We start from the raw sequence: 20,326 nt of genomic DNA, 5'->3' as shown, positions 1-20,326 counted from the left end.
TTCTTGCGTCCGGAATTGCAGACGTTCTTATACACTGACTCTATGGGGGTAGGTGATGGTGCCTCGAAGCTGTCCGAATTATTGGGCATCCGGAAAGCCGGTCGTTGACCGTACACTGGCAACTTGCAGTTGCCAACACTGACAGTTGCCACAGACAGACCTCTGCTCGTGCAGCCCCGTGTTTCCATATATGGTATCGGTGGATGCGCTTGGTGCGTGCCATCGGTGAACAGACAATGATGCGCTACTCTGGCCATCTTGTAGTGATGATCACCGCAGAGTTCGTCTTGTGCGGCACTATGCTTTTTTTCTCAAACTTTTTCCCTACTTTGCCTCCTCGCACTCCCTTCGCTATCGCCGTCTTTCATCCACTGCTGTGCTTCCCGTTCGCTCTTTTATCCTTCGCAGTGCTCGTTCGCTCAGCTATGATGACGTCGACGCTCAAGACAGGAACGGGTGCCCAAGAACTGCCCTGTAAAATGTTTATTGCACTTCACTCAAAGCCATCATCCTTTGACGCACTGTCAAAAACATCAGCCACTTTTGCCAGTGGCATTGCAGGACAACTGTTTTCGGCCTTTGAATAATGTTTATGCATCGCTGTAGGCATGTTGCTAGTATTGCCTCTGTGGCACAGCATGCTCGGGACGAAGAGGCAAACCATCACAACACACTTGAACCCACCTGAACACATGCATACAGAAAGCAAAATGGAGACCTCCAACCAAGAACACCGAGACTTCTGGCCCAGGCAACCGATGACGATAATCAAGTGATGCTTTTTTTTGTAACGGATATAACTTGGGCACCATAACGCAACAGCAAAGAAGTTGCGACACCCTTTAGTTACTTATTGCGTCAGTTCATGGGTTTAACTTTTTTTTTTAAGAAAAGCTAAACTATAACAGCACACCATAGGGTGACCTTCAATCATGGAGGCACCTATGTCACGGAGGCCGCACTGGCAACCTTCACTGCTGCTACCCTACCGCTTACCTGGGAGCTAACATTGGTACTAACAGTCGTTCGACTGTCAATACAAGGTGCGTTTCTTTTAGAATGCTGCCACGAACCGTTCCTTCTACTTGCAAAAAAAGGAATAAGGAAAAAAAAACTCACATATTAATTGTGCCGGCCCGCATGGTTTTGTGCACACATAAGTTGCATATTTGTGCAAAAAGCACTGGCGAAATGATTTGAAAAGAACCACGACTTATACACCTGGAGATACGGTGCGTAGCTCGTGGTACTATTTCCGTGGCTTCTGGGAGTGCAGCGTTTTGACATCAGCATGCACCTGTGCAGTCATTAGTGCTTAGCGTACACCTCCAAAGTGCAGGAAGAGGGTAAGAAAGCTTCGCCTTAAAAGGAAGTAAAGAGGGCCTCACCCTTTCCTTCTTGTGCTTGAGCTCGAGCCTGGCCCGCTGTTCTTCCGGCGAGCCAGCAATGCGCACGGCTATGTGTACCATCCCCTCTGAGTCTGCCTCCGTGTTCAGCTGGACCTTGCTGCCGAAGCGCGCATACACCTCCTGGTAGATGAGCTTGCGTCGGAAGCTACTGCACTCGGACAGGTGCAGGACCCTGCTGTCCTTGGCGGAGTTCTTGGCGGAGTTCTCGCCGGAGTCCTTAGCTGAGTCCTTTGAGGTGTTTCCGACGTCCTCATCCATTTCGACGTCTGACGTGCTGTCCAAGAACTCCTGCACCTTGTCCCTGTTGACCAACGAAAATTTAGAGGCATTATTCTCAGTCGGTCACTTCTGAGAACATCTGTGAGATTTCGCGTGACTATACTTGCAGACAATTTTCTGCAGCAATGAGGGGACAGCTATGGAGGCAAAGCAAACACGATTGAGAGTGCTCCTGAAAGAATCCCCTATTTTCATTCATCTGGGAAAAAAAAATGCATATGCAAAAAAGCAGCTTACAAAAAACAGAAAAAGACCTCCCCGAGTGTGAAATTCGACTTATTTTCCAGCTTTTCTCTTTTGCGTTTCGGCAAATGCAAAACTACAGCTTGTGTAAGTTACACTGCTTCAGTATCTGTTCCACGAAACCAAAAGCGCTATCACAAAATCTGCTAGACTACATGGCCCATTAACACATGTATAGAAGCTCTGTTCCTGTAGCTTTTGCTTCACTGCCATAGAAAGTTGTCCGCAAGTATATAGCAGACCCGACAAGCGCATGCGACAACATTCTTGGCATTGTGTCTGGAACGGAGTCATCCGTAGACACGAAAACATCTAGTGCTAGTCTTGCGAAATATCACGATGATGATTTTGTCACCTAAAGCAAACAACCGATAATAATAATGACACCTAGGTGGGTGATGAGTACATACTTGCCAACCTAGCGAGATAAAAAATCGGGAGACTTTTTATTTGTGCCAACAGGAGGGGGAGGAGGGGTGTATTTACCGTTTCAACTTCTGGTGGAACCGGGGGAGTGTTGCGTGCAAACTTTCAGGCAGTGTTTGGCGAGTCCTTTTTGCAGGGACTTTGTAGTAGCAGAGTTTGCTCGCTTCAAAAATTTGTCGGAGTAGCTTTGCTCAAAACATGGTCCAGACTGATGGCCCTTCACTAGCAGCATGTGCTGGAGGGTTGTGCTGCACATCGATGCACATCGATGCGCGGAATTCAGTCCTAGTTTTTCGCGCCGTGCTAAATATACTCTAACACACTGCGTAGCTATGCGGTATCACGATTAAATCCAGCATCACCTTAGCAACTCGGTGAAACATGTTTTCCATCAGTGTTTTTCATTTTTCCAGCCATAGACCACTGCACATCCCAACTTTCTTCATTCAGAATGTCCTCTGGAGGACTGTGCACCTGTAGGGTGGCAAACTGAGCTTTGAGAGCATCTGAAGCGTCTTCAAGAGATTCATTGGAATCTCGGGGCAGCAGCTGAGGGAAACTCTGAATAAAGAAACGAAGACTCGAAAGCGATGCTTGTAAAATAAATTTCAAGTTGGCCACCTCCACATTCTTCAGAGTTGAGTCCACATCCATAACGCTTCGCCTCGTTGCATTTCAGAAACATTTTCCGTAGAATAGGCCCAAGGAGTAGGCTGCGTTTGGCGAGGAATCTTGTAAACAGGCACTCCACACGAATGACACTGTCGTCGCAGTTGTTCTGGAGAAAGTTCAGTGTTGTCTTGCTGCTCAGCAGTGTGAACAGAGCGTTGATGCTTCGCCGTAGAAACGTGCAGTTTGAAGTCGCCTTTGCCATGGTGAGGCACGCTGATGTCGCATCCACACGTCTTATAAAATGCAAAATGTTCTCCTTTTCTTGGTGTCATAAAGCACGGAAATTCAGAAGATCACAAGAACGTCTGCAAATACCTTTTCTTGGGCTTTGATAGCGCCATGGCATCAAGCACACAAGGTTTTTAACTTTACATGGTGCACCGCACACACGGCTTAGCCAACACTGATCATACACACAAACAGCAGTAACAATGCACCCTGGAGGAATGCATGCATGAAATGCAAGAGCTACATTAGCTCTGGGTTTGGTAGGCTTTCGGCTGCTTAGGCAATGATACCGATGGCGCTAGTGCAACTGTTGGTGATGCTTAGAACGACAGAAAACTGAGCTAGTTGGTAAGGATTCAGCTGTGCACAAGGTGCAGCTGTGCACATAAGGAGTCCACACATCCTGTTTTAGAAGTAACCTGCTGCACGTGCAAAGAGTGGGTGAGCCAAGAGGGTGTGGCATCGTGTGTGCTGTCTTCTCGTACTTTCAGTAATGGAGGTTGCATAATCTCGAGTTCCTGAGACGCATTGTGGCGAGAGGCAGAGAAAGAATTTTCTGCCCGCTGCCGGTGCCTTTCACAATGGCGTCTTCCCACTGCAGGCAATACTATAAGCCGCGAGGACGGAGTGGACATGAAAGCATGTCTGGCTTCACTTTGTAGTACCGATGCGAAGCTATTTTCAAGACAACATGAAATTATGGCTTTCGTCATTGTCTCTGAAATTCTACAAAAATGATTTTTTTTCTTATTCAGATTGGCGTTTGGCGATTTCCCAAGAATTGTGAGAATTTTGCAGCCCCTTTCGTGTAAAAAAAAAAAGATGTGTCGGCAACTGTACTTATTTGCATAAAAGGTCGAATTTGAATGTAAATAAATTTTGATATAGCAAAACAAATAGCCAATTTTACTGTCTTCATTATATTGAGGTTTAAATGTATTTGTTAAACTCATGACTATTCCATACTATTCCTGGTAACCACTGTTCCATGTTTTATATTGTCACGCATGTTTGTTTCTGACTTCCATCATTCTATTGTCTCATTTATTTTTCCTGTGTTTACTACTGTTCATCACAACGTAACTCTATGACATATGGACTAAGGTCTCACTCTCATTCTCACGACCTTGACACTTTGTGCGTCGATGCATTATATGCAATGTATGACATGCATTTGGATAAATACATCAGAAAATCTGGAAAAAAAAAAAGTGGCTCACGGATTGCTTGCGCACACAAGTCAAGGGCTGAAGGAACCGCCAACAGCTACCGTAAAAGCAAAGAGATCGTGGTCACCCCCCAACAAGGGCAGTCCCTTTGAGAGGCCAAACTCACAGGACTTCGTCGACGAAGCCTTGGCTGTCCTTGGGAATGTCGACCTTGGACATCTTGGCCGGGCCGTTATTGGGCGAGCCTATCTCCCTGAGCTGTAGGGTGTGCCGCTCGCTCAGCGACTCGCGTAGCTGTGCTGCTTCTTCGGCTTTCAGGTACGAGACACCTGCGACATGGCAGAGGCTTGCACGAGACGACGACACGTCCGACAAGACTGGCACCGGGAGAGGATCTAAGCTCGGGATACTTCGTGCTTACTGGGATTCGCACTTTCAGTAAGGTAGTGAGTAGTAAGGTACGCCATATTTGCATCGTGTTACACACAATTTAAAGAGGGCGGCTGCATAAGAACAATATAAAGTGAGTCTTTTCTGTACCATGCTAACATTTGACCCTGTGCTCACGTGTGTCCGCAAAGTGGGGGAAAAAAAATTGATGCAACAAGGCGCAACGCCACCAGATACATTAAACATTACAGACATGTTGTCTACAAGACCCCACTGACTCAAGGAAAGTATTATGTGGGTCAGACGGGACGTTGTATTAACGACAGATTGCGTGAACGCTGGAACCTGTCTAGCACAGGCGGAAATTCGCCGCTGCATTGTAAAGAGCGCGCTTTTTTTCCTTTAATTTCCATTTCACTGTATTTCTTTCTCTGTTACAGATGTCTACGTACAAAAAGAAAGGTTGCCTTCCCAAGCACAGTGATGATGTTGTCACTGGACAAGAAAAAACGCAGCTCGATTGCAAGACTGATGAAGCATACAACACAGAAAGCTTTGGTCACGAAAGATGTGTAAGCAGGCCATTACTGTTTTCAACATGAAAAGAGATTAACTATTTTGATAACGGGTCAGTTTGAAACAATTTTGTTGTTGCTCTGTGTGGCTGTCCTAACTGGTGTTTTTTCAGTGAAAAATTCTTGAAGTTGCAAGCGCAGTGTCTCAGCTCTCTACTGCTTCCTTTGTTTTGTAAGCGTCTGTTTGATGGTTCCTGTTCGCTACGACGAGTTAGTACATGTTAGCTTGGGTTAAGCTCTCTGGTTTAGGCTAAGCTAGCGCGCCTTATGCTTGTCAATGCTGGGAATAGTTGTGTGGCATGTAAGAGAATCGAGAAGATGGCGTGCATGTCGCAAGCACTCCCAGCAGTGCTTATTGCAAGCTTGGCATGCTGACCGCCTTACTTAGTGTTCTGATCTTTAATTGGGTCACGTTAGCATCCCTCTGCCTCAGTTACGCGCCTGAAAAGCTTGTGATGTGCAATAATAGTTCCCGCAGCAATTGTGTCATCTGCTGACTCTTCTGCGTCTTTTGCCCTGTTTACAAGCGTATGAAAGTGCAAAAGAGGCAAATCTTACATAATGAAAAAGACTACAAACACAGGGTGAAAGTGAAAGAATCCCCTTCTTTGGTCACTGTACAAGAAGTAGTAAATGTTCACCACTTATCAGTCAAACAAGACTTCTCCAAGATAAACTGGAGAGCGAAATACTAGAGGCATGTGTATACCGTATTTGCTCGCATAATGATCACACCCCTGAATTTTGTTGCCAAATTTTATTTCTATAATTTTCCGTGTAATGATCGCACCCCAAACTTGCCGCAGCGATATGTCATGTGCCAAGTCTAGCTAATAATGATCGCGCTTACCATCTGTTGAACGCTACGCGAACAACTCTTCAAGACAAACCAGGCGGTCTGCACACACCAAACATTCTTAAGCAGATACCCCATTTCATTCCTTTCATCACTTTCCACACTTCGATGACAAAAAAAAAAGAAAAAGCTACAACCAAACTTGCCTTTATTATGTGTAGGCTTTATAATGGTTGTGGTCAACAACAACAAAAAAGGCACCTTTTGATTTTTCTCATCTGCACTCGTAGGCACGCAACAAATCGCGAGCGGCAACGATAGTAGCCACGTTTACACTGATACGTTAGAAGTGTATCCTATTCATACGCCGACACTTGTAACACTGCTAAGATATTCACCCACCTTAGTGGAAACGTGCTGTATTAGGATAGTAGTGAAGACAAATGCCACAGTTCCCACAGCATGCCCACCATGTGTTTCTACGTCACTGGTAGCTAAGTGCACTTATCTGTTTCTGTCCCCTCATAGTGGACATGGCTATGTTATTGCCACAAACTTGCTGATATTAACAATATTATTCATTACTGATACGGAAGAAACTGTTTCAATGCACATAATGTACTCACGAGAAGAAAAAAATTCGCATTCGGCGCTTTCGGCGTGCTCCATCGGCCGCCATTTTCGTTTTGGTGTCCCGCACTACATACAGCGGCAGCTGCCTATTTGTTGACCTGTTGTCATCCCGCAGCAAATGCAGAATGAAAAACAATTTTTTTTCTTTTTGTGGGAAATTTAACCTGCGTAATGATCGCACCCCTGAACTTGCGCCACTTTTTTTTACAAAAAGTGTGATCATTATGCGAGTAAATACAGTATGTCATCTCTTTTACCGTGCGGTGCCAAACACACCAGTCTCAGTAGAAGGATAAAATTTCTGGAGAGTGGTGTTCCTAAGAACAAGCTAGGCACGGGTCGCACATAACTTAATGCATCCTGCTAGGCAAGCACATGAAATTAGTTTAACTATCCACAGGGTTCGTACAGAACTTCCAATGCAACATTCAAGGACAACTCAAGGGTTTCCAGGTTACTGAAGAGCAAAATTCAAGGAGGCTGAAACAAACTTCGGTCATACAAATACACTAAAAGAAGTATTCAGATCTACTACTTAGCTGTGATTCTTCACAGCTAAGCAGCAACTGAGTTGCGCAAGTTTCAAACTCTTCAGGTTGCTTTTCAATGCCTAATTTCCCATTGCAACTATGGCAAACGCCTTGTGGAAAATCAAACACTTCCCTCTATGAGGCTCGGCAGTGTCTGACTTTACCCAAAGAAACCTGTTATGTTAAACTACTTAACTCCAGGCATTTTCTAGAGGCCAGGCCTCAAAAAAGGAGTCACAATGGCAGCAATGCAAACCAACTAGGAAAACAAGAAATACTTGTAGCACCACAATGGCAATGGCGATTTAAACAAGCCTGTCAGCGGCAGCTGCGTGCCAATGCGTCAGACTACAATTGCTTAAGAAAACTCTCACGCGAGAACATACAGGATCATTTCCCGATAGACGGTGTCCATGGCATAGCCCCAATGTGAAGCTTGTTACTTTGAATGCTCAAAAGCTGCTCCCAAACCCAGTTTTTCAATAAAATCAAGGAATACATCTATTTTAAACGTTTCAGAGTTTTGAAGGGCCCTTGAATATCTTTTTTTTTCCAAATTCAGTTTTCAAGCATATTGAGGAGATGTACGAGCCCTGTGTCCAGTCATTCGAGGTAATTTACCTCATCACTTTGAGTGCAGCTACAGTGGAACCCCGGTTATACATCCCCCGGTTTTGCGACTACCCAGGTTTTACGACGGATTAGCGCAGTCCCGGCAAAGTCCCCATAGAAGCAATGCATTAAAACCCCCGGTTATCTGACGCAATTTTACGCCTGACCCACATTATACGATGACCCGTGTTTCTCCCCCCACCAGCAGCCGCCCACGACGCCCGCTGTGCTGAAATAGTGGCTTTTCTTCTGCACAATCACTTTCTCCCTCTCTTCCCGGCGGTGTTGCCTCTCATCGCGTTGGGGAAGCGTTTGTCCTTCCAGTTTCCCAGCAGCAGATTGCCGACAAGATAGCACGGAGAGGCCTAGGTTTATTGCAGATGTGCTTCGTTGTAATCCTAGCGACCAGCGTTCAGCGGAGGTTTTGAGTTGTGTGGAGCAGCGTGATGCACATTGTCCAGAAAGCGGACAGTTCTGCCGCTGGGCAATAAGCCGAATATTATCAAGGAAGCGGAAAAGCGGCATGGAGCCACGAAAACCAGCATTGGCCGGGACCTCAAGATACCCGAAGCTTCATTTAAGATGACCCTGGCAAACAAAGCGGTGATACTGCAGAATGCCAACAAGTTCGGGCTCAAGCGGAAAGTGGCAAAAGAAGGACAGCACGAGAAGTTAGAAAAAGTTCTCGTCAAGTGGCTGTATCAAGCATGGAGCTCTGCGATCAACGTTGACAGCGCCATTCTAAAAGAAAAGGCGGACCTTGTGGCATTGTGTCTCCGCATCGACGACTTTCAGGCGTCGAAAGGGTGGCTGGATCACCTTAAAAAACTAAACCAGATTGTGTACAGCCGCTCCTCCGGCGAAAGCAATTACGTGGACGTTATGACGGTGAACGAGTGGATGGAGTCGCTGCCGGAGATGATTGTTGCATACAAGCCGTGCGACATTTTCGACGCCGATGAGAGCGGCATTTTTTACCATATGCAGTCCGAGCAAACCCTTGCGTTTAAGGGTGACAGCTGTCATGGTGGCAAGCGTAGTAGAGACCGTGTGACGGCACTATTCTGTGCTAACGAGGACGGTTCCGAGAGGCTGCCCATGCTCGTCGTTCGAAAGTTTGCAAAGCCACGGTGCTTTAAGAAGTTGAAGACACTGCCGTGCAACTACAACTTCAACAAAAGGGTGTGGATGACGTCTTTGCTCTTCAGCAATTTTTCACAGCAGCTGGATAACAAAATGGGTGCTAAGGTGAGGAAAATATTGCTTTTCGTGGACAATGCACTGTGCCACCCACCCGATACGTCCAACCTGAGGAACATAAAGGTTGTTTTTCTTCTGCCCAACTGCACAAGCCAGCTGCAGACACTGGATGACAGCATCATTAAGTGCATCAAGCAAGGGTACCAGAAGCGGTTAGTGCAACGTCAGCTGGGGGCTATGGAGCGCAGTGAGTCGGAAAAAAAAAAAGATCACTATGCTCGACGCCATGCATTTTATTGCCAGTTCGTGGAACACAGTGCCACGAAGCCCAATTGCTAACTGGTTCAAGCACTGTGGCTTTAAGCGAGAGACTGCCGCCTCTGCTGGGGACGCAACAACCTTGATGCTGCTCGAGGCCAATGCAGGCTTCGTCGACGACGATTTCGAGGGGTTAAACGTCACCATGACATTCGCCGAGTACGTGGAGGCCGACGACAACGTTGCAATCTGCACCGAGGTGTCGCTGGATGTTGCCATCGAGGAGGCTTTGCCTAGTGCCGACAATGCTGTGACATTGGACGAGGACAACGATGACGCCACAGATGCCGTGCCTGTGCTTACCACGTTCGCCGAGGTGCCACGGCACACAGAAGGCATCCGGAACTTCAGCTGTTCACGCGACGCTGCAGAGGACCTTCTTTTGGACGTTGCCGAACTCGAGCAAAGGCGCTTGGTTCACAGTAACTTACCAATCCAAAAGAAACTTACCAACTTTTTTTAAAGTTCGTACTGGCTGGTGGGAATCGCGGCAGTGGGCAGTGGAGTGCCGTAAATGTTCGTTTGGATAAAGCATGATTGGTACCTGTACTGCGGCATTAATTCTTATCGCATTTACTTTTTTGGTAATTTAGGTTTCCAAGCCTTGCAGAGTATGTTAGTAGTTTACATTGAAGTTTCTTGTAAATCTGTCGCGTGAAATAAATAGTATTTTTATAGGCATAATTTATGTTCAGATTTTACGAAGCCCGCATTTTATTACGCTTTTTCGCGGTCTCGAGAAAGTCATATAATCGGGGTTCCACTGGACTATACATTTAGATTTAACATCAAGCAAACAGCACCAATGACAATATGACTAGATACTGCCTGACCACTCTTCGAGAGCTTTGTTTGTAAATTAAAATGCTTGTAACACAGTGCAAATGCAATAGTAAGCCATTCATTCAAACAGCACATAAGCAACAGGCTGTAGGGAAAAGGAAGACAGCTCAGAGACAGCGAAGGTTACAGAGGCAGTGATCATTATTGGCAATGCAGTAAAAGCTCATTAATTTGACCCTTGTTAGGAAAATTGGATCATTCAGACCTCGTCCCCTGGTACCAGCAGGTGTATGCATTATCTATTGCAATCAAACATTAATTAATTTCGACGTATTTGGCCACACATTGGGTTATTCGGGCAACTGTCTGAGCTCGGCAAGTGCGGAGTGCCACAAATGTGCGACGCAAAAGAGCAAAAACAGCGCTAGCATCTAACCAAAACGAAGTGGTGGAGTCCTCAACGCCACAGTCATCAGCTGAAATTGCATGTAAATGACAACGACGCCGGATCACTTCTTCCCTATTTGTGCCTATAAAGCCTTTCTTTGCATTTACCACCATGCGTAACACAGCGTCAGAAGTGTGCCTTTATAGCTACGTAGTCGCTACCCATGATCGCGCTGACAGTGACAACGGCTTTGTCTGCAGTTATTGCAGGTAACAAGTTTCGATTTGACTCGGTGCATGCACTGGCCGCATGCTTTCAGAACTGCAAGGTCACCATCCATGAACACGTCACCAGCGGCTGTGGTTTCATCCGCAGTGGTTGCAGCAAACATTAGTTTTGTTTTAATTCAGTGCAAAGCTGTCGAGGATGAAGAGAGCACCAGCTATATCGCAATGGACGATAGGCCAGCTAACTGGCCAAAAAAAGATATAATCGGGATGTGCATGCAGTAGTTAAGGGCATGTCACAGACAAAGACAACTGCTGTGGCCACACTGCGAAGGAAGTCGCAAGGCCTTTACAGCTGCAAGCGCTAATCAGTTATTAGATGACGAGAATTGCTGCTTCCACGCTGCTTTTGTACAAAATATAAACAGGATTTGCTGATTCATCCAGCAAATAAAATTGTGTTGATGTAGTAAGTTAATCAGTTATTAGATGACGAGAATTGCTGCTTCAACGCTGCTTTTGTACAAAATATAAACAGGAGTTGCCGATTTATCCAGCAAATAAAATTGTGTCGATGTAGTTAACATTTGTTTATTGTTTTCTTGATACCTTGAATAATTCGACATTCGGTTAACTGTAACATTTCTTACGGTCCAGTTAACTACATATTAACAAGGTTTTACTGTACTTGAATTAGTACTTTGGCATGCTTTAGGATGAAATAGAGATTTGCAAAATTTGCTCTGCAGCAAGAAATGTTACCAACTTGCTCAGCTTTCCGTGTTATCAAGCTTCAGTGAGCAGGCTACTGCAAATGTCGTGAGATTGCTCACACACAATTTCTTGCTTTGGCCAAAAAAGAAGAATATGATTTGCCACTACATATTCAAGAATCCACCTGGCGATTATCCCGCTCATCTAGTAACGTGCTGCTGAGAAAGGCATTATCGGCTCTGCCAAGTAGCATTCAAGAAAACAAACCGCTTTTCCTTCTAAGTGGTGGTCCACCTTTTACGCTACCCACACTAACAACGTTTTCAATTTAGCAAACGCTGCAATGCGGAGTCAGCACTACAGCTGTTATCGAGGCTTATGCCATGACGAAAGAAAAAAAAAGGATTCTCAGACCCTGACTGAAGAGCTTGTTGAAGTCAAAGCCATGTTGACTCAGGAACTGTAAGCTGCTAGCCTGCGAGCGGTAAAGGCACAAACAATCAGCGAAAAAAGAAGGAAAAAAAAAACAACGAAAGTCATGGAAGCAACAGTAAGAAATGGCAAAAATCAGCACCTAAATTTGAACAATTTGCTGTACAAGCGCACCAAAAGAAGCTCCCTCCAAAAGACCAAAAGAAGCATTTCATTGGAAATGCTTTACAGTTGAACTGTCACACAGCAAAGTTGGACGTGCAACCATTATAACATCGCTCAAATCCTAGTGCATGCATACTAGGTAAAGGCTTCCGTGTTTCTGCACCCCAAATGGCCGATTGCCTGCCCATAAAGCGCAATTATGGTTACCTACACTTTGGTATACGAACTTTATTACTAGAGATCACGGCTATTTTTAAGCAATTTATGAAGATGGCAGCTAAAGATAAACTGTTACGATGGGGTCAACAGCGACTTCCCTTTGTCAGACACAAGTGAAGCACAAATGCTTTCACTAGGCAGCCACTGCACATTGAATACGAATTCAGCAGCCAGATTATTAGGTTAATCTATTGAATTTACAAGCTACAGGCAACTGTTGGGAGAAAACTTTCTTTGTTTCTTTTCTTTCTTTCTTGCAATTTCTGAAAAATCAGTAAGAAAACAAATTGAAGCACCATGCTGGCAAGTTTGTGATGCTGAGAAAACAAAACAGAATACTAACGTCAGAAATCTTAAACTAGCATCTATTAGGACAGCAACTGGCAAACTTATCCACAAGGTATTGGCACTGCTTACAGCTATATTATCTTAATTTTGTCCACTTTCAACATGATAGCAGTTGCCATTTGCAGAATTGAAGCAGCACTCTTTATTGCACAAACACCAAGTTATAAAGTTGCCTACCTCAATTTTTTTTAATTCCCCAATTTCTGGCAAACATTTAAAAGAACCAAATAAAATGCTGCTTGCAACAGTTACTAGAATTCAACCTTTCTTTGAAGGGAACAAATTTATGGAAGCCATTTGCAGTTTTTACTTCATTTAGCACCTTCCTCTTCCTGTTATTCCTACTGTGTATTATTAGAGAGTTTTAGAATAGGGGCCCCAATAGTTTGGGGCCCCAAAGAGCTTTGCGGGTGTTAGCGTTGGGGCACGTAGGAGGGAAGAGTTTTAGAATAGGGTTTTACGTCTGCGGATAGCGTCTTGCGCTGACAGCGCCACTACGGCGTCAAAGAAAAGCTATTAGAAATAATTAAATAATATATACCATTTTATGATAAAAATAATAATTTTGAATTTCGTGTATTCGCATTTAATTCCAATTTAGAGGTTATTCTATTAGCAGCAAACAATTAGTTGCGCTTAGTTCTGAGCAAACCAACTTTACTAGCCTTCACCAGCCAAGCTTAGCCGTGTTAGGCCTACGAGCCATAAAATCCACAATCGAATTCAAAATCAGCGGCGTCTAATGAGTCAATCTTCATAACACGCGCTAGTTGAGAGAAAGCGATAACCGCAGTCACTTCTCCTAGCTTGCGAACTTCACGCGTTACCGCAAATCGAACCCACTTTGGTGCTAGGCTAGAGCCGTCGCTACGATGGGTGCCGCCATGTTTGCCGTCGAAAAACCTTTGGGGCCGCTATTTGGGCTCCCGCTAAATCGGTGAAATAGCGTTCCCAACGCAAAACCCAAAGTCAGTTTGCGTCTTGCGCATGCGCAGTGGCTTCGACGCTATTTCTTTGGGGCCCCTAAACATTTGGGGCCCCTATTCTAAAACTCTCTATTATGATACATTTTACAATACAACTGATTTAAATACAAATCAGTACAGCCAACAGTCACTAAAACATTTCTGCATTCCGCATGTACTCGAATGTGCAACATGAGAGCTTTTCACTTAAAGTGGTCCTGATCTACCTCTCGGGCTTGGTAAAAAAAACACACCCCACGGACAGCATTCACTGCTGTGAATATCTTAGCCAAATTTTGCAGTAGTGCACAGTGCATGTAGATCGCAAGCAGAGCACGAACTCACCTATTTCTCAAACGCTCTTTTTTCAACAGACACCTGCTCCTCACTCTTTTCTGGATGCTTTATTTTGTTACATATCACACTCCCACATACAGCTGCTATCGGCCTATAGCTGACATCAATTAAGGTGGGTGTTTGGATCAGTACGCACCTTCCTACGGTTGTGCATATATACTGATGCGGCTTAACAAAGCGTTTGATGTAAGCAGAAATCTGCTTACGAATTTCTATCACAATTTCATACTTCCAAAAGAAACTGTCGTATCGCCTGCTTAGGAATTAAACTTTGGCTACATTGCTCAGCGGAGTCGTAGCTGCTGGCTCTCGCTAATTTCGACTAGTTTCAAGCACTCAACTAGCCTCGAACTACACAAAACTTAAGGTCAGACCACGCACGCTTGCCAGCCCATGCTCACTCCTGGCCCCCCCTGGTTAGACACACCTTAGTACACTTTGCTTTGCACTGAGCTATTGATAGTGCTTCAAAAGGCGCAAGTTGGATGTGGCTACTATCCTAAGGTCAAGCTGGTGCAGGACCAAGGCTGGTCCGTACCACATAGCACGGCCAGGCTGGAGCATATGAGCGCGAGCGTGCTCTCCAGCTTTGTCGTGCACAAAGCAAATTCATCGCATGCGCACTACAGCTGGTCGTATCTGCAGTCTGCTACGTAGCCATGGCGAGTCTCCTGGGTGAGTGTACTGTGTTTTGCCGAGCTATGTTTGGCGCACTGTAGGCGCTAGAATCGGAAGTACTGGCGTCTACGTGAACATCCAAAATTAAATTCGAACTGTACCACCACGGTGGGCGGAGCACTGCGAGCCCGCCCTGCTCTACCACGTAGCCTTCGCAATGCAACTCACTAAAGGAGGGGCAGTAGCACCGCTTAGGATATGTTTGGTTGCCAATAACTCCGCTTCTGCTGAACGCGCAGAAGTACTTTTTTGTGGAAAAGTATTCCTGAAAGAGCTTATTTCAACCTGAAGTGCATTTCTCGACTTCGATAAAAAGTGGTCCAGGGCCCCTTTAACCAAATTTCTGATACAGTCAGTTAGGTATCCACAGTTATGCCCCTCCTGCCCTCACTTATGTACGGCGGTCGGCGATTTAAAATGCAACAACTCGCTTGCATGGCAGCCGCCGCTTTTTGCACCACCGGCGAGGACTGGGTGATCACTGGGGCCCGAATGCAGCCACGGTGCATCACAAAGGTCCTTGCTTTCGCTGTATACCAGAATCTGTCGGCTCGGTGTCCCCAGTGCCCACCGATGATGCAATAGGCATCGGTCACCACGTCGGCCAATTATCAAGTTTAAATTGCCGAGCACTGTATACTCGCATTTTCTTTTTTGTTGTAATGTTCCTCTTGCCTGTTTTCTCACTCTGTATCTTTCGCACAGAAGCGGTAGGTAAGGTGTTCACTGAAAAGTGAGACAGTAGTGATACCCACAGGCCTTGGGCCCCTCCTTTCCTTCCAGTTTTTATCCTTCTAAATAGAATGATTACTACTAAAATTAATTCATTGAACTGTTCGGACTATCTTATTCCTGACAATGCCTCCACTACTAATGTAAGGTTCCGCTGTAAACGGAAATTAAGCAAAATGGAAGCATTCTCGACGACTTGCCTGGCATTGAAACATTCTGTCGGGCGCACCCTTGACTGTTTGTTTTGGACAAACATAGAAGTTGAATGCCTTGTAATTGTACCTGCAATCAAAAGAACGCAATTGTTACCGGCAACGAAAGTTGTACTCCGCACATCTAAACACAGCACAGAAACTTGACCCTATTCACATGTGCCTTAAAACAGAACATTATTGATGGTATGGTATGGTATGATGAACTTTATTTAATGTCCTGAAGATCAACCCTTAGGTTGACGCAGGCGGCTCCCACGTCGGGACAGTAAGGTTTAACTTTACCGCCGTATCATGGGCCTTCTGGACGGCCTGTACTTGATCGAACATTATTGATAAACATTTTTTTTTATGTAGCCAAGTTTTCTTACAAGCCGGCCACTTGGATGTACACCACTTTAAAGGGCCCCTCACTAGGCCACATAGCAAATTTTGTTTATATGATTGAAGTTGTTACTTACTGTCTTGGGAGCATGCAACCCCAAGAATTTTTCAAATTAGTTAATTAAAAGCCGAGATAGACATATTTCAGTGCCGCGAACCCATGATTTCAGGAGGCAAGGGCTACCGCCAGGAGAGACACTTTCTCCACTTGCTCCATCTAGCCTTCGCAAGCGAAATTCCTTCCCTGCGTTCTACCATACGTCACGGGCCCTGCCTTCAGTTTTTTTTTCAGTGCTTTTTTGCTGCGCGGTGCACTTCTGTTGGCAGTCACGAGCGTGAACTGTTGCATCTGTCTCATTTCACGCGGCGAACAATTTTGCATGCTGCGCATGAGAACACCTGACTAGCAGTAAAAATCAATGTTACAAGAACACTGAGGCCAAGGCAAGCGGATTACAGGGCACGGTCGCGTGCTGGAACACAATAGAAAATGACATAGCTTCGTACTCGGCGCGTGCAACTGCCCTACATTGGAACAAGCAGACAAAACAGAAGTACATCTCTCTTGCTGCAGTGCGAAGTAGGACAAAAACATGCAGACATTTAGTTTGTGTGTTTTATTATTTCTCTAAGCTTTAATTCATCTACTGAGGCAACAGATTACACAAATAATAGATGTCGCCTTGAATTGCTATCGAAATCACGTGTAACTACGAGCGACGTCACAGCACATAAATGTACGTAGGCGCACTTGCTGGTATTTGCCATCCCACCTATCTTGGAGCGCAATGTGTGAGGAGAACGGCAAACGGCGTTTAGTTTTGAGATTTCAGCTCTTTCCATGGCGCGTAGCGATGCAATTTTTAGCAGAAATGAACGTGAGCGCGCATTGCTATTTAAAGGGCCCCTTCACCAAGTCTGGCCATTTTGAGCTGACAACCACACTGCACTTTTCAGCTCAAAATGGCCAGACTCGGTGAGGGGCCGTTGAAATAGTAAATGGTGTGATAAAGAGAGGAGTTTTGTGGCAACAGCTAATCCCAAATGGCAATTACAAAAGAGAAGTGCTGTGAACATATGCCATGGTCTAGAAACAGGTTGGCCTTTTATGAAATTAATAACGTCTTGAAACAGAATGCTCCATTTGTTAAACTTGATTTTTCAGTCACAGCTTGGCTTCTTCCTCAATGGTTAAAAGGAACACTAAAGGCGAATAATATGTCAAGCTAAAGTGACAGGTCAATGCTCGAGATCATCTAAGGTGTCAATATTATTGAGAACAGAGCTTTAATAATTAAGAAATTTAAGTAAATGCAGGACATGATTCGAGACTTCACTGAGGCATTCAAATAGTAGCTCGATGACGTAGCGACTTCTCATTATAATTCTCTCAGTGGTACTCAATCACTCATAATAAAAAGACCATTTCACTGCATTATAAGATAGATGAAAATGCTACTTGTCTACTTCTATTCGATTCTCAGAAAGAAGAGCTTTCTGACGTTACCCTTGATAACAACGTGAACGGCCAAAAGGTTCTGCGTTCTCTAAACTCTGCGTTGCCCTCACTTTCACGTTTCATTAGTTCCATCTTTGTGTAGCGCTGCACGGCTTTTGCTGGCTCGCCAAACTTACCCAAACTGCAAGTAGCAGTGAATGAGGCCAATTTTCACAAGCGTCGATGATCGTGTTTATGATTCACACTGTCGGCACTGTCTTGGCTCGATTTCAGGCCCCGCTGTTGCGTTTTGCGCCAGAAGCTATAGGGCCGGCTCTCAGGCGCCGTTTTACTCACCAACGGCAGTAAAGGAAAGTGATGGCATGTGTAACATTGCAGCTCCCTGCTTGGGGGCAGGCGGTGTGAATTGTGCTAGAGGTATGTGGACCTTTTCAGACACTACTCTCTCCTAAACTAAGCCTTTTCTTGGCGCAAAACAAGGGCTGCGAGGTTTATGGAAAGGCATTTTAGCAGTCTACAATGACTTATATTTTCCTTTATTGTCCCCTTAAAGGACGTATGGCAGCACATTGCACCTCTTCTACGAAACCTTCTAAAAAAGCCGAATCGACTACAAAACGTCAGATTTGACAGATCCCACATTTTGTTTAGAGGTGTTATTAACTTTGTAAATGACGTGGTCTATATCGGTCTGAACTGGTTCCATATGGTTTGAGTTGTGTTTCAAAGATGCAACCAGTCAGGCGCAATGAGGCCTTTAATGTCTGGCAATAATAAAGAGCCGTGCATGGCAGACACAAATGAGAGAAACAAGGCAAGCTGCAGCCCTTCACACCACCTCACGACAGGCCAACCTGGGGCTAGGGTCATTCAACAACTGTAGGAACAGTGGGGGGTACTGTCTTTGGATTGGCATTTGTTGACTGGCACCCTGCATTACGAATATGCCCCTCCAGCTCAGTGACATTTCAGTTGTTAGAAGCTCAGTTCACCTCTCAGTTGCTCAGTAGCTTTGCACCGATTCTACAAAGTTGAGCAGTGTTCAAAATGGACTCAGGTTTTGCACGCTGCTGATAGTGCTACATTTCTGGCACGAATTGCGTAGCTGAACAAAAGAAAAGTGAAGACTACTGGCTCACTCTCAGCTCTAATTATCTATGCCCTAACCATAAAGGAAGAAAATTAACTAGGAGGTAGCATCACAAGCCAACTCCTTGTGAAGAGCCCCTCCCCCTTTTGTGCATTTTTCTCTCTCCTTGAAAGTATGTAAGTTTGGGCATGTTGGTGTTACATTTTAGCCTTTTAGTACAAAAAAAAAAAAGAATAAACAAAAAGACAACATGTAAAGTTGGTGAATATAAAAGAGTGCTGGAAGTGAGCGTTTTGTCAACGTCTTTTGAACTGCTCCTGTGTTTTTTTGTGTGCTAAATGGCTAAAATTATCTCTCCTGTTTCTCCAAAAGGCCAGCCAACACATAATCCTGCATTTGGCAGACTCAGCCCAGCATTTCGATACCTGGTAGCCTTTAGCTGACGCGCACTTGTTTGAGCACTTTCCCATTTTCTCCATTTAAAAACTTGCGCAACATTGTTTGCTTTTTGTAGCACGTAGCTTCTTCCTTATTATGTGCGAGTGCACCAATCATGCGTTGCCGTCACACCTGCTGTCTTTTCAGAATAGCGCTCGCTGAAGTGGCCGAGAGCGGTGGTAGGTGACGCTAAAACCTATTGCGACCTGATCACAAGTTTGGCCAGATTTTCCTGGCTTCCATTGTAACAAGTCATACTCACTCGTAGTGCTTACTTGCTCCGTGGTCCTTACCAACTCGCCAAACAGTACTCCTGCTAATTACATTCCTTAATGCATTAATGCCATAACTATGTGGGGTTGCTACCAGCAGCAGTCGACCTAAAGGGCATTGCTTTAAATTTTGAAGCTGGAGAGGAATGTTCGATCCCATAGGAATAGAGGAACAAGTTTGACAATGTAAAGATATTAGCCACTGTACCATGAGAACTGAGGTAATGGTGGAGTACACTTTAATAAAATGTACTGACCTTCAGCCATAAACACCCAAGGTAACACAGAGGTGATACAGGGAGCTTTGGGATTTAAAAACAGCACAAGGGATATTAACATGCAAACAATACAGATGGGCAAGACGAGGTTGCAGGATCACGTGTGTTAAGTGATAACATGTACCTGTTAGGGTGAATAGGAACTAGAAGTTATACAACCCTCCGTGGCAGGATATCAGCCCCTTGGTGGGGATGGAAATCCTGATACCTACCACAAATGGGCAGGCATCATGATAGTAACAACCGGCACTATCCCAATACAAAGGGGGAGCACCGAAGTATCTAGCTAGCCATCTAATCTATCATATTTGTGTGAACAGACCAACAAAGCTTATGAGGAAAAGTATCACGATCTTGCAGCTCCAGCATGTGCGATATTTACAAACTAAAGAATTGTGCGGAAAGCGCAATACGGAATGCTTTATAAATGCGCCTTGGTAGTTTGCATTTCCAAGTATTAATGCTGCTACAGATGCACCATACATGTTTCGCCATGAGCCAGGGTGAGGCACCACTTGCCCACTGCTTATCGTCCCTTATTTGGTTGAACAGCTGTCGAAAAAAATGCATACAGACACTACCACCAAACCTCACCAAGTAGCAAGATTTAGAAACTGGAAGAGGCAGGCTCCACACCTATTCCATAGCATGTACAAACGACGGCGTGGTGCACAACGACCAACAAGCTTCTCCATATGTGACACA

At 45.0% G+C, this 20,326-nt stretch overlaps 1 protein-coding gene across 2 annotated transcripts in view; it reads right to left on the bottom strand.

The window, feature by feature from the left end:
* Window positions 1–20,326, bottom strand: part of LOC142590221 (poly(A)-specific ribonuclease PARN-like) — a 64,333-nt gene that overhangs the window by 41,951 nt on the left and 2,056 nt on the right. For both annotated transcript variants that reach the window (XM_075702145.1, XM_075702144.1), the window contains exons 5-8: window positions 15,689–15,770; window positions 12,007–12,067; window positions 4,593–4,755; window positions 1,389–1,710 (exon numbers count right to left, since the gene is read on the bottom strand). In XM_075702145.1, coding sequence (XP_075558260.1) covers window positions 1,389–1,710; window positions 4,593–4,755; window positions 12,007–12,067; window positions 15,689–15,770 — 628 coding nt within the window. The remainder of the gene's footprint in view (window positions 1–1,388; window positions 1,711–4,592; window positions 4,756–12,006; window positions 12,068–15,688; window positions 15,771–20,326) is intronic.

The sequence above is a fragment of the Dermacentor variabilis genome, chromosome 8 (assembly GCF_050947875.1).
Source record: "Dermacentor variabilis isolate Ectoservices chromosome 8, ASM5094787v1, whole genome shotgun sequence".
NCBI lineage: Eukaryota > Metazoa > Arthropoda > Arachnida > Ixodida > Ixodidae > Dermacentor > Dermacentor variabilis.
Note: the sequence above shows the minus strand (reverse complement) of the source record. Positions and strands in the feature narration are given on the sequence as shown.